Here is a 14,963-nt window from a genome sequence, read left to right on the forward strand (position 1 = left end):
ATGCAATAGAATGGATAATGTTCACAAAAATCAGGAAGACTGTAAGGACATGTGCATGATGGTTTGGCTATAAAAGTTCATAAATTCCTATGAAACATACAGAAAATTGTTTTTAGAAATATTTCTTTTTGGTAGTGGCTGGAAGAAAAGTGACAGGTGATTATTGGTTTCAAAAGCACAATGCCTTGTTTTTAGCCCTGGTCAAAGAAAAAAAAAAGATAAACATTTTCTATGGAAATTTTTCAATAAAAATTAAAAAGAATTGTTTGACATTTCTCACAGAATTTTCATTTTCACTCTCTGAGTAGGAAATCCGGAGTCAGAGGACATCCCAAAGGAGACAACATTTACAAAATGGGAGAAGGGAATAAAAACACAGAAGCGAGAGGAGTACAAAATAAAATCAGGCAGGGAGGCAAGTCTTAATCTGTATGTCTTGTACAGAATATCATGAATGCTTAAATGAAAATAATAATGATAACAATAACTGCAGCAGCTATGCAGCAACTGGTGGCAAATGTTTACCGATATCACAATGATGAGTACAATATGTGGATCAAAGCAGAATGGAATAGAATAATGGATCCTTCTGCACAAAATGCTTGCAGGCCCACATTGTAAACCATAGAGTTTATTATAGTCTACTTTTAAGTAAAATAAATGGCACCGATTTGTGGTGTGTGAAGAACACCTTGGAAATTTGTGCCAAAAATTACTTTCTCTGATGCTCAATCTCATTGTGTTGCTATGGATGTGTACTGAGATGGTGGAAAGTGGGAACAGGCTTCAGGTGGAGATGTTGAAATTTTGATCATTTCGTCAAGAAATGTCTGAATTTTTTAACCATTTTTCTTGCAAATCCACAACCCTACCCACACACCAGCCTAAACTCCCAGGTTTAATCCTGGACCCTAGCTGGTTTATGGCTTTGTATTGATCCTGAGCTGGCTACTTGCATGCCGTTGGGACTTCTTAAACAGGCATGCCCAGAGAATTATGCTCATCTGAGAACATCTAGAGACAATCCAGAAATGTTCAACGTTTCAAAGGAACAATCTAGGCCAGACCCCATACAGATATGGAGACTGGTTGAGCCCCACAGTGAAGTTTTTGGCAGCAAAGGGAAGCTGAGAAAGGTGGTCATACAGAAGAGGAATCTCGGGAAGCCTGAAGAGGGCTGGTGCGTGTAGGGGCAATGGATAAGGAAGCTGGTGAGATCACAGCGAGGGACAAGACAGATACAAATATTTTCAAGTGGTTATATATTTCAAATGTGTGCTGTTAATTTACAAACTGAACTATATCTCAGCATTATTGTGGACTTATCTGTGCGGGAACCTGAAAAAGTTACCTGTCTTTGGCTCCACAGAAAAGTAAGGTTGTCCTTGCAGAATACTGTACACCACTCTGGCACTGTTGCCGTAAGTAGGGTCATCTGCATCAGTAGCTGTTACCTGAACCACAGAAGTTCCTACAAAAGGTTTAAGACACTACTTTAGTTAAATGTCCCACAGTTCTGAATTACATTAATGCAACAAACTAGACTTACAAACAATGTTATACTTTTTCCATCCCTCTGCTTCCACATAACATAACAGGTGACTAGCCCACCCTACATTTCCACACTGATCCCACTCAGAATGTTAGCTCACCTTTCTAAATGACTACTACAGGCTACTATGATACAAGTTTGTAATGTCAGTACAGATTAACTGCTGCCCTTTAAAACCTCCTCACCAAATGTATAATAAGTACATAATCTTATTGAATATTGTAATATTTTGCCTTTACGGTTATTTTTTGTTCTGATGAAAGAGCTGGCTTGGCTGTGTTTGTGACGTAAGTGCTTTAGTAGTCCACAAGATAGGTACACCACAGTAAATGGCAGTGAGAACTATCCCACATTGCCCCATCAATGTAGCTCAGTCCTGACCTAGAGGGACCAGATTTAAGTATGAGGGACATTCATTCCCTATGACCACTTAATGTTTGACCTCAGTGATCAGACCACCAATAAGGGAATGCATTAGGGACCCCTGTGATGGTAATTTGCTATGTAAACATTTGTCCACCCAGAAATGGGCTGAGATCCCAACTCATTATTAGCTATGGCAATAACTCTATACATGCCCCACCCCCACCACCCTTCCCTATCTGGGGCCAACTGGGGAAAGAAAACCTTTGGCCCCTTTAAGGACTGCCTCTCCTCATTTTCCTCTCCTCCTTGTGGGCCCTCAGCCTCCTCATTGGCTTGGGGAGGGGAGGCTGGCTGGCTGGAAGGGTTCAGCAAAAGCCCATTGGCTCCCATGCACTTGATGGGAGGGTTAATAAGCCCTTTCCTTTGCCTGAGGTGTCATTCTGCATCTGGGATGAACAAGTCCCACCCTGCCCCTGTTTGGGATCAGAGAACGACTGGGTTTCTGGGCCTTGGGGCGTGCATCAGGCTAGTCAGCTTTTGGGAGCTGGGAAAGAATTTTTCTCTCACTGCCAGATTAGACAGGGAATGGTGGGTTTTTGTCACCTTCCTCTCAGCAACCTAGGGACCTGGTAGGTACTTAAGACCTTTGATTCAGTACTTTAAACTGGTTTTACAGCTTGATCTACAATGAAAGCTAATACAGAGACCTAGTTTAACCCTGCCAGAATCCTTAACGTTGGAGTGTATGAATATTATAACCATTATTTGATATTCTGTACTCCTTGTGAATGCCAGGGTTACTATGTTGGAATTTACAAGGTCGCTAGGCATTGCCAATGGAGCTTACAAGGTCTGCAAATATTGCAAGTGATGCTTACAACATCTTCAGACAGTAAGGTCTTTGTTCACTGCTCATGGTTTTTTCAAGGTCTACAAACAAATGCCTGCAAGGAAATGACAAGCTCTGCAGCCACAACATAGGGAGCTTGTAAATTCTTCAAATTTAACTGTGCTTGTGTACTTGCAAACTCCATTGATGAAGCCAATTGAGCTTCTAAACTTCATGAGAGGAATGAATCAGGGACTTATTAAATTATTAAACCATTCTTTGGTGCATCTGGCTCTCCTCTGGAGTGAAGATAAGTCCCTTCATACAAATATCTCCTGCAGAAAATTTTCTAGGTAGAAAACCTTCATATAGAAATCTATATGTGTGTTTCTGAGCAGATATTCTATAAAGGACTTTTTACAAAAGAAATGTGTGCAACCTACTTATTTATGTATATGATATTTAGCATGTAGAAGCCTTTGTGTAGCAAATTTTCAGCAGAAAATCACCTGAGATAGAAAGTTTTCTATGTGAAGGTTTTGTATAGAAAATTACCCCTGGGAGGAAGATGTGTTCTAAGGGAAGTACAAGTCAAGGTTTGGAGAATAAGTACTTGTAGCTCTCAGAAAATGCAGACAGTGACAGAAAGCCCTGGTAGTCTTGCTTTTGCGTCTCTCAAGGAGTAGAACATACATGCCCCCCCACCTGCTGTTTTAACCTTATTTAAGTTAACAAGATTTTTATTTCATTCTTTTCCAAAAGTTCTTCATTAAAATAATTTAAAATAGAAGTGGAAAGAAATGGAAGTACTTGGAAGTTTTACTTTACCTAAAAGAAAAGAAAAGAAAAGAAAAGAAAAGAAAAGAAAAGAAAAGAAAAATTTCATTGCCAAAAGTTTGTTAAGATAGATTTAAGGACAATAATCTATATTACTTAGAAAAAAATAGATTTTTCTATAGTAGTTACAATTCAAAACCAACACTTTTAAGTAAGGAAATTGGAAGTTAAGATTCCTACACCAACTTTAAAGCTACCTGTTACTTCCTACCACTTTTCCTCATATAATATTCAAATATATGCTATATAACCTCACTATCCCATGATCAGTTCTACATATTGGCTTGTAAAGTGTGAACCCACCTACTACTAACAGACCACAGACTCAAACCCTTTCTGGCCTCCAGGTATGAGGTAGGTATGCTACATCTTGCAATTGATACTCCACATACAAACCACACCACACCTTATTCCCATCTGTCACCAATAATGAACTGGGAGCCCCAATGAATCTCATTCACCATCCCAAGATTGGTCAGAGTCCCCAAATTCCAGATACAAGCAAAAGATTAATCTGCACCATATCCACCTACATATGTGGGCTGTGGAACACACAGCAAAATAACGTCCTCACAATGTCTTGTGGTTTGCCTATACCTGTATAGGCCAAAAATAAGACTGTAAATTATTTTATCCTCTGTACTTGCCAAGGAGGTTTCTTCCTTTTCTTTTAGATGTGGATCTAGCCACAATTATCCACGCCTTAGTCACTTCCAGGTAGGACCTCTGTAATTAGGCTACACCTTAAACTCTTCCAGAAAATACAGCTAGTGCAGAATGGAGCAGTGTGCTTATTAAATGGTGTTTCATGCAGGGAGCAAATATTACTATATAGAGAGAGAGAGAGTTATAATAATCTGAAGCATGTGACCTAACCACTCTCTTATTTAAACATTTGGGGGATAGCAGGAGGACATTTGGAGTGAGGGACCCTTGGCTTTAGAACTCATTCCCACTTTGATTCACCAGAGCCCAGATTTGGTGGATTCCCAGATTCAGGAAATGCTGCTAAAAGTCACCTATTCTCCCAGGCTATTCATGTTGGTAAAAGGTTGCTTGAGGTTAACTGGTTGTTGCAGAGGAGCTTATTTGGGGGTTTGTAGGTTTACCTTGAGAAAAAGTGGTGGTATGGGAGGCAGGGGTTTTAAATGAGGTTGGGCAAGGAATATTGGGGAGAAGATTAAGGAAAACCTGTTTTTAGTGACTGGCTATGCTTGATAAAGGTCTGGTTTAAAAAAAAAAATTGTAAGTCCCTGCAGAGTTGACCAGTGGCACAATAACAGATTAAAAATAAATAAATTTAATAAATCATCATACGATGAAAGCCCATACCATCATATATGTAACAAGACAGACATGTTTCTTTTATGTGGTAATGGGGAGGATTTCTTGTAAGTGAAAAATTGGCAGAGCAAAGAGACAGAATTAAGGTAGGCGTAAAAATCTTAATTTTCAGTCTCCTTACTTTTGAAGCACATAGGGCCAGATTTTCAAGTGTTCTGCAAATTCACTTTTTTAGATGCTAATGTGGGAGCTTTTGCATACTAAGCCCTTTTGAAATTCCAGCCTACATCATTAGATCCATTCGCAAAGGGGTTTATTTTTTTGTTTGAAATATAACATTCTGTTACATTTTTAAAATAAGCAAAATACATTGTCACTCATAACTCTATCCATAATTTAACATGTTTTATTGTCTCTGACATTCCTATAGGCCATACTTTTGGAGCTTTTTTAATTCCATGGAAAAATTTGCAAGCCATCAATATTTAGTGATTTAGGTTGGACATTAGGAAAAACTTCCTATCTGTCAGAGTGGTTAAGCAGTAGAATAAATTGCCTAGAGAGGTTGTGGAATCTCCATCATTGGGGATTTTTAAGAGCAGGTGGACAAACACCTGTCAGGGATGGTCTAGATAATACTTAGTCCTTTCTTGAGTGCAAGGGACTGGACTAGATGACCTCTTGAGGTCCCTTCCAGTTCTATGATTCTATGAAGATATTCCCCTGCCCAATATTTTCATAAAAGTTCCAGTCCAAAGCCCACTGAAGGAAAGACTCTGATTGGCTTCAGTAGTCCTCAGATAATGTTCTAAAATATTTGCAAAATGTAATTTTAGAATCATCATGCTTACATAATAATGCTATTTGGAAGTGTGGGGTTATAGTTCTCATGCTTTTATAGTTCATTTTGGTTTATAAACCTGTGATCTTTTTTCATTCTGTTTCATATTCAATTAAGGAATCCTTGTCATGGATATAATTTTAGACAAAATAGGAGAGAGAGATACTTTGTTCCCCCTTAATATTTCACGAATGCTGTAGATGTTTAATTAGAAATTATGTAATATGAATAAACTATGAATCAATGTGACTATGTAAGATAAATGCCACACAAGGGCTTCATGCTACTAAACCCTTAATCCAATATTAATGCAGTATTCAGTATTACTACAATACAAACTCCACAGATGTTTAAAATGTATTATTCTAGAAATCTCAAATGAGGTGCAATTCAGTCCCATGTAGAGGTCAGCACAAGGCCTCCGCACCACTCAAGTCCCACTTAAGTCCCACTTAAATTCCATTTTGAGTAGTTAAGTAGGAGTTAAATGGTATATATACTTTGTGCTGATCCCCTTCTCAGGGGAGAATTTCACCCAGTCATTTATGTTGGTGAAGCAGCAAAGGAATATGTGAAAGTAGCTCACATTAAACAATAGTGTGTGTGTTCTCTACCATATATAATGACACTAGTGTGGGTTGCTATCAAATGGCAAAAGAGTCAGGTGCACAATCCAGTTTCAAACGCACAAGAAAAAAAAATGTTTCCTACTATATTTTTGAGGGGGAAAAGCCCTCACTTTTAGTGTGGCACTTACCATGGTCACTTAAAAATATAAATCAATGTGGGAAAAGGCAGAAGTTACACCAGGAGGAAAGATGGAGATACTGTTCTTCAGTGTGCAAGATGAAGAAGTTAGATGCTTTAAAATCTTACTTCCTGTTGCACTATGGATATATTTACTTGAGCCAACACTTTAAGAATGATATATATTTAGTACAAAGATGACTGAAAACAGTGATGCTGCAGTAAAACTAGCTTAAACCTGGGAGAGGTCACTTAGTCTGAAACATCGGTATTTTGTTTTTTCTTGGTAATGAATATATTGCTCTTAAACTTTTGGATTATTTGTTCTTAAAAGTCTCTTGAATTATCTGAATTATCTTCTCTTTCCAGAGTGCAGCAGGAAACAGTTTTTAGAAGTCTATCTCCTCTTCACCTTCCCCCTAATATTTTACAAGAATATTAATCTCCCTCTTTCCTTCAAATGTTACTTCTGCCTCTTCTGACTCTGACCTAGAACGAAATGATCATGGACAAATGCAAAATATCAACTGAGGGATCATATCTATGACTTCTGCTAAGTAAAATCAAATGACAATAGCAACATTCTACTTATGTTCTCTCTGCTAATATTTTGGATTTCAAGTGAGCCTCCTTTATTTGTAATGGTGACTAATGATTTCAGTAGAGTCCTAAACAAAATATTTTTTTTGTTCTCTCTCCTCCTTTCATTCTGGAACAGTAACATAGGGCTTGCCAACATACACAAGTGAAACTGAAAAAAACTAAAATGATTGTAATTCACACCGTTAGGGTGTGTGGACACTGTTCATTCAGATTGAATGTCCCATTTTGATACAACTTAAATCAGTAAAAAATCAATTTAAATTAAATTGACATAGGGAAGTCTTAATCTGAAAGATGAGTGTCCACACATACAGTTGCAAAGTAACTGAAGTAACAAAAGGTTTGAATTACAACATATTTAGGGGGGGGGTTTCGATTCCAGTTTATGCGTAAACAAGCCCTTAGCTCGTAACAAAACTCACTGTAAGTGAGCCAGTTTCTCCGCCCTCTCCCGGGGGGCGGCGGCGACTCTGGACGCGAGCCGGGCCCTTCCTGTGGATCGCCCCAGCTGCGGCGGGCATCGCTCGCCTCTCTCACTCCGCGGGGATGGGGGGGCCGGCGTTCCGCTTCTGGACTAGATTGCCAGCTGGTGTAAATCAGCATAGCTCCACTGAAGCCAATAGAACATTGCCAATTTACACCTGTTGAGGAGCTGGTCCTTTAAAATGACTAAATAATGGATCTGAATGTAGATAGGGTTTAGATATGCCTCATTCACATTGCTATATTCCAGTAGAATACTTGAACTACTTACAAGGCTTCACTCTCTAATTCCAATAAACTTCAAAACTCTTTTAAGTTGGGCCAAGTTCTGCTCTTGGGTCCATGCATGTTTTCCCACAGAGCATAATTTGGCTATTACAAATGAGGTACAGTTCTAACACACCACTATAAGCAACACACACTAAACACTTTATGTACTAAATGGCTTTGAAAGGAATTTGTTCATAATGGAGTTGATATATACAAAAGGAGGTATTATCACCTCTCTGTGCCAGAGCATAGGTGTGAAACTTTTTGTTCTTAATGAGAATTATAAAACAAAGGTTCTGGGCACTGAAATGAGAAGTACACCATAAAATGCCTATCTAAATCCCTATATAGCGAATTTAAGTTTTTCCACATTTTTGAAAGAATAAATATTTTGTAAAGCCTTATTTTCCCATCAAGCCTGCAAACAACCAACTGTTGCAGGTGGCTCATAGATAATTAAATAGCTTGGTGTAATACCGTAAAAAAATAATGACATTTTAAAAAAGATAATAAGAACAGATTTCCCAAGACATGAACAATGTATTCTCTACTTACCCACGGGAGACATCTCAGGAACCCCAGCAGTGTAAGGGCCATCCAGAAATTTTGGTTCATTGTCATTGATGTCCTGAATCTTAATGACGAACTCCGACTCTGGTTCCACAGGTTTATTAGTCAGCCTATCTAGTGCTTGTGCTCGGAGCGTGTAGTAGGCCTGCTCTTCCCGATCCAGCCTCTTTGTAGCATGAATATCCCCAGTGTTCTCATCAATAATGAAAATGGAACTTGCCCCTTCGCCTGACAAGATGTATTTGATGGAGCCATCGCCTTTATCAACATCAGAGTGAAGCTGGTGAAAAATTGATGAGAGATGAGATTAACTTACAAGAGAGTCAGTGATATGGAGATATGTAAAACTAATTCTTATGTCATGCAGCAGTACATGAAATTCTATTGTTCTTGGAAAGATAAGCTGACTGTTTATTGTGTGCGGCATGTGAAAGACTATTAGAATCTGTCAGCTTGCTCTTGTGAGCAAGAACATTTCTTTCCTTTCTGTATGCAATCTAACTTTCAAAAGCATTTTATGTCATTTCAAAACAATAGTAGCCTCATGCTGTATTTCAGTTCTAGAATGCTGTCTGTTCTTAAACAGGTGTAACCATTTAGCAGCTATCAACGCCTGTCCTACAGGATGTTTGTGATTTTGGAACAAAGTTACTATCAACTAAATCTCAATAATTGTTTCTTTCCTTTTGGGTACCCTAGATCAGCTACAAGATAGTTTTCCCAGTGTTCATTGTACAACATAGTCTGGGACAATCAGAATAGATTAGAGAATCAAGGAGTCTTGCTCTGCTACTAACATATTGTATATTCTTGAACCAGTCACTTCATTCTGTGCCTCAGTTTCCTCATATGTAAAACATGGACAACCCTTACCGGACTGCAAAGAGTTGCACTAGTGTTAAAAATTATCATTTCATTGAGATCAAGATGAAGTTCACAAAATTTCATCCAAAACATGATCAAAATGCAATTTTGTAATACAAATGGCAGAAGTGTAAATCAGTAAAAACCTGGAAAATAGTCACACCTTTCTATGCTCCAGGAATGATATCAGTTTATTCATTATACATCATCTAAAGCCTGTCCTAAAATACAGGAACAGTATAACCAATCTGCACCAATATAGGTAATAAGAGCACTGTATGCTACAGCTACATTTCATGGCTGGAACCAACCCTGCTTCACACAGGTATGTGGCTAGAACATGAAAAGAACCAAGAGATGGCCTAACACCTTTATATAATGTCTACCACTTCACAGAATGAATGTCAGAGTGTAGTTATTATGGGACAGAATAAAGGTAACAGAACCCACACATGCACATCCCCAACTCCAACTCCACCCCCCCCACACACACACAATAAAGCCCCAAACAAACAAAAAACACTTCAGTAGGGAACAAGTGAAAACACTAGTCATGTGCACTTTAGCACCTGCTGTTTTGTTAAAAGATTATGTTACTTGAGGACAATGACAAAGATGTTCAAACTGTTTGCTTCTCTTATCCTCTTTGGAACATCTTTCACCCCATATCAAACGCAGGTTGAGCCTGTTTGTACTTTGCCGTCATCGTTATCATTCTTTCCATCACTATTTTTTTTTCTCAGCTGGGAGTATCACTAGGATTGTAATCACTGCCAGAATTCATGGGCAGAAAATTGCTGTCTGAGTCAGAACTTAATACAATTGCAAAAGGCCTGTGTCATTTCAGCAGTGAAAAATCGGAGACCAATTTTGAATTTTTCAAATGGATAAAGAGCTACATATTACTTATACATCACCTAGCTTATATCCTCTGGATAGCTACTATTTATGCAGTTGCAGTATGCTCCTTCTACCAATCTTAATAGATGGACTGCAGTCTGAGCTTTTAGTGGATAACTGATACTCTGTGGACTGAAAGAGTGACCAGCAATGTTCTTTGATACTACAAAATTCAGGCTGTGGGTGAGCTACACTCATTGCACATTTTATTTTATTAAAATTACAGAATATTTTGTTCTACTAAATCTTTAAAAAACAGTGTCCCAGGCTCAACTAGCTGCAGAAGCACTTACTTAACCCTAGGGAAAACCCTATATCACCACAGAAGGCAGTGTGGTGCTCTCATTCTATAAGAACACTCTAAAAAGTTTGTTTAAACACTGTTTTGAGTATTTTAGTACCAGGATGAGAAAAATGAAAGTTCTGTGTCAGGAACAATGTAAAAAATTCAACTGCACTGAAGGGATCCAGATAGCTGGAGAATGTACACATCAGCCTTGCTTTGGGTTTCTTTAGTGTAAGTCTACTGTTAAGATGGAGGAAGTAACTCACCTTGTAGACTGAGCACAGGACTTAGACCCAGGAGTTCTGGGCTCTACTTCCATCTCTGCCACTGACTATTAATGTGTCTGTGGACTAGTCTCACTCTCAGTTATTCAGTTTCCCCATCTGAAAGTGGAATAATGATATTTACCCAGGTCAGAGTCTAAAGCTTTGTAAAGATTAATAAATGTCTGCAAAGTACTTTGAGACCCTTGGAAGGGCTAAATATTGATATTTGGCCTTGTAACTGACCTGGGTTGATCCTGGGGGATTAATATGCAGAAAGAGATGGTGCCACCTCTGCAGCACTCTTTGCCAGCTGTTTTCCAGGAAAACCCTGCTCTGGAACTCTGTGTGGAAGAGCTCCAGAGAGTTTCTGCAACTCAGATTGTGTGTAAGATAGAGTAGTATTGCTCTGTGGCACTGCCCCCAACAGGCTCTCCACTGCACTTGTGATTTCCCACATAGAAATCCAAGAGGGACCTAGCACAGAAGTCTAAAAGGGGGCCCAGCCAGTAGCAGTGCAAATATGTTATGATTTCAGGAGAGAGGTTATCCAGTAGAGCAACATAAATGACTCATGTCTCTGTAGAGGGGGTGGTCCCAAGGATCCAAAGGGTTTGGAAGTTTTGCCCACTCCCACTCTGGAGTTCCCCTAACTCATTGCCTTTCAGGCACAGTTTGTAGGAAATCCAGTGATCTTCACCTCAGAGAGATCTCCTATCCCCACCAGCCACAGATTTCTTTACAAGAGGCCATAATTAGGGGGGAATGGTCTTCATTACTTTCTCTGAACCCAAACTTTTTTTTCCAGGATTTCAGATCTCTTCATTTAATGAAGGGACTATATGTTCCCCCCAATTCCTAGAGCCTCCATGCAAGACCACCTTTAGTCAATCCCCCACATTAGCTACCCCACACATACACACATATGGGGATCTAGGTCACCTTATCTCTATTTTCCAAGATCTGTTGAATGGGCCCAGATGCCTCTCAGCTGAGCCCCAAGCACATCTACTATTAGGCTTTGTAGGTTCTGTGGTTTAATCTTCCCTGGCATGCACTGGGCACAAGAGCTCACGAGAACTAAAAGTGAAGGCACCAGCTCTAAAAGAGAAAACACAGAATGCATCCTTAACAATGTGAGGATGTTGCCATAATCAGGAAGATTTAGGGAGAACTAACAACTCTAGAAAGGCAGGGTCATGTTAGCCTGTTGGGAATGAGGAGATCTCCAGAGGTTTGGTAGTTATCTGAACTACATATACACATTTTTTGAGGTTTATGTATCACTAATGACAATTATTTTCACTGTGTGCTTGACACTGCAAGTTGCTGAGAGCCCTTAACTCCCAATGAAATCAACACTTAGCGCTTCACAGGATCAAGCCCTAAAAAAATCACTTTAAAATATTCTTGTGCGTATGTGTGAGAGAGAGATACAGTGAGCTCTTTAGATTTTGACCAGCAAAGACACTACTTCTCTAATCAAAAAATAAACCAAATTTTGCCCTCAGTACACCCATGGGACCTGTTGAACCTGAAGGGCTAAACCTTAGGGTACAGTCTGACCTGCTGTGTTTGTATTTATTTAATTAGGACAACAAATACTCTACCATTGAGGGTCTAACAAATGACTAGTCCATTTCTTTCAGATTCACTGACACTGGTGGTGATGTGGGACTTCAACTATCCGGATATATGTTGGGAAAATAACACAGCGGGGCACAGACTATCCAACAAATTCTTGGACTGCATTGCAGACAACTTTTTATTTCAGAAGGTTGAAAAAGCTACTAGGGGGGAAGCTGTTCTAGACTTGATTTTAACAAATAGAGAGGAACTCGTTAAGAATTTGAAAGTAGAAGGCAGCTTGGGTGAAAGTGATCATGAAATCATAGAGTTTGCAATTATAAGGAAGGGTAGAAGGGAGAACAGCAAAATAGAGACAATGGATTTCAGGAAGGCGGATTTTGGTAAGCTCAGAGAGCTGATAGGTAAGGTCCCATGGGAATCAAGACTGAGGGGAAAAACAACTGAGGAGAGTTGGCAGTTTTTCAAAGGGACACTATTAAGGGCCCAAAAGCAAGCTATTCCGCTGGTTAGGAAAGATAGAAAATGTGGCAAAAGACCACCTTGGCTTAACCACAAGATCTTGCATGATCTAAAAAATAAAAAGGAGTCATATAAAAAATGGAAACTAGGACAGATTACAAAGGATGAATATAGGCAAACAACACAGGAATGCAGGGGCAAGATTAGAAAGGCAAAGGCACAAAATGAGCTCAGACTAGCTACGGGAATAAAGGGAAACAAGCAGACTTTTTATCAATACATTAGAAGCAAGAGGAAGACCAAAGACAGGGTAGGCCCACTGCTTAGTGAAGAGGGAGAAACAGTAACAGGAAACTTGGAAATGGCAGAGATGCTTAATGACTTCTTTGTTTCGATCTTCACCGAGAAGTCTGAAGGAATGCCTAACATAGTGAATGCTAATGGGAAGGGGGTAGGTTTAGCAGATAAAATAAAAAAAGAACAAGTTAAAAATCACTTAGAAAAGTTAGATGCCTGCAAGTCACCAGGGCCTGATGAAATGCATCCTAGAATACTCAAGGAGCTAATAGAGGAGGTATCTGAGCCTCTAGCTATTATCTTTGGAAAATCATGGGAGACGGGAGAGATTCCAGAAGACTGGAAAAGGGCAAATATAGTGCCCATCTATAAAAAGGGAAATAAAAACAACCCAGGAAACTACAGACCACTTAGTTTAACTTCTGTGCCAGGGAAGATAATGGAGCAAGTAATTAAGGAAATCATCTGCAAACACTTGGAAGGTGGTAAGGTGATAGGGAACAGCCAGCATGGATTTGTAAAGAACAAATCATGTCAAACCAATCTGATAGCTTTCTTCGATAGGATAACGAGTCTTGTGGATAAGGGAGAAGCTGTGGATGTGGTATACCTAGACTTTAGTAAGGCATTTGATACGGTCTCGCATGATATTCTTATCGACAAACTGGGCAAATACAATTTAGATTGTGTTACTATAATGTGGGTGCATAACTGGCTGGATAACCGTACTCAGAGAGTTGTTATTAATGGTTCCCAATCCTGCTGGAAAGGCATAACGAGTGGGGTTCCGCAGGGGTCTGTTTTGGGACCGGCTCTGTTCAATATCTTCATTAACGACTTAGATATTGGTATAGAAAGTACGATTATTAAGTTTGCGGATGATACCAAACTGGGAGGGATTGCAACTGCTTTGGAGGACAGGGTCATAATTCAAAATGATCTGGACAAATTGGAGAAATGGTCTGAGTTAAACAGGATGAAGTTTAACAAAGACAAATGCAAAGTGCTCCACTTAGGAAGAAAAAATCAGTTTCACACATACAGAATGGGAAGAGACTGTCTAGGAAGGAGTACGGCAGAAAGGGATCTAGGGGTTATAGTGGACCACAAGCTAAATATGAGTCAACAGTGTGATGCTGTTGCAAAAAAAGCAAACATGATTCTGGGATGTATTAACAGGTGTGTTGTGAGCAAGACACGAGAAGTCATTCTTCCGCTCTACTCTGCTCTGGTTAGGCCTCAGCTGGAGTATTGTGTCCAGTTCTGGGCACCGCATTTCAAGAAAGATGTGGAGAAATTGGAAAGGGTCCAGAGAAGAGCAACAAGAATGATTAAAGGTCTTGAGAACATGACCTATGAAGGAAGGCTGAAAGAATTGGGTTTGTTTAGTTTGGCAAAGAGAAGACTGAGAGGGGACATGATAGCAGTTTTCAGGTATCTAAAAGGGTGTCATAAGGAGGAGGGAGAAAACTTGTTCACCTTAGCCTCTGAGGATAGAACAAGAAGCAATGGGCTTAAACTGCAGCAAGGGAGGTCTAGGTTGGACATTAGGAAAAAGTTCCTAACTGTCAGGGTCGTTAAACACTGGAATAAATTGCCTAGGGAGGTTGTGGAATCTCCATCTCCGGAGATATTTAAGAGTAGGTTAGATAAATGTCTATCAGGGATGGTCTAGACAGTATTTGGTCCTGCCATGCGGGCAGGGGACTGGACTCGATGACCTCTCGAGGTCCCTTCCAGTCCTAGAATCTATGAATCTATGAATCTATGAAATGCTCTATGCTTTCAGACATCTTGTAGATTGCAATTCACAGGGCCAATGATAACATCATTTTGCATTACTTAGCATTACTGTGTGCTGTTGTAGTACCTCCTATAGAGCTAAAAATCTATTTCCATCAATAACTATGGATACCTGTGCA

At 39.5% G+C, this 14,963-nt stretch overlaps 1 protein-coding gene across 1 annotated transcript in view; it reads right to left on the reverse strand.

Moving 5' to 3' along the window:
- Positions 1–14,963, reverse strand: part of CDH7 (cadherin 7) — a 92,463-nt gene that overhangs the window by 41,853 nt on the left and 35,647 nt on the right. Inside the window, exons 3-4 of the mRNA XM_024199519.1 lie at positions 8,368–8,662; positions 1,352–1,471 (exon numbers count right to left, since the gene is read on the reverse strand). Of these exons, the coding sequence (XP_024055287.1) occupies positions 1,352–1,471; positions 8,368–8,662 (415 nt within the window). The remainder of the gene's footprint in view (positions 1–1,351; positions 1,472–8,367; positions 8,663–14,963) is intronic.

The sequence above is a fragment of the Terrapene carolina genome, unplaced genomic scaffold (genome assembly GCF_002925995.2).
Source record: "Terrapene carolina triunguis isolate 2854851 unplaced genomic scaffold, T_m_triunguis-2.0 Scaffold58, whole genome shotgun sequence".
NCBI lineage: Eukaryota > Metazoa > Chordata > Testudines > Emydidae > Terrapene > Terrapene triunguis.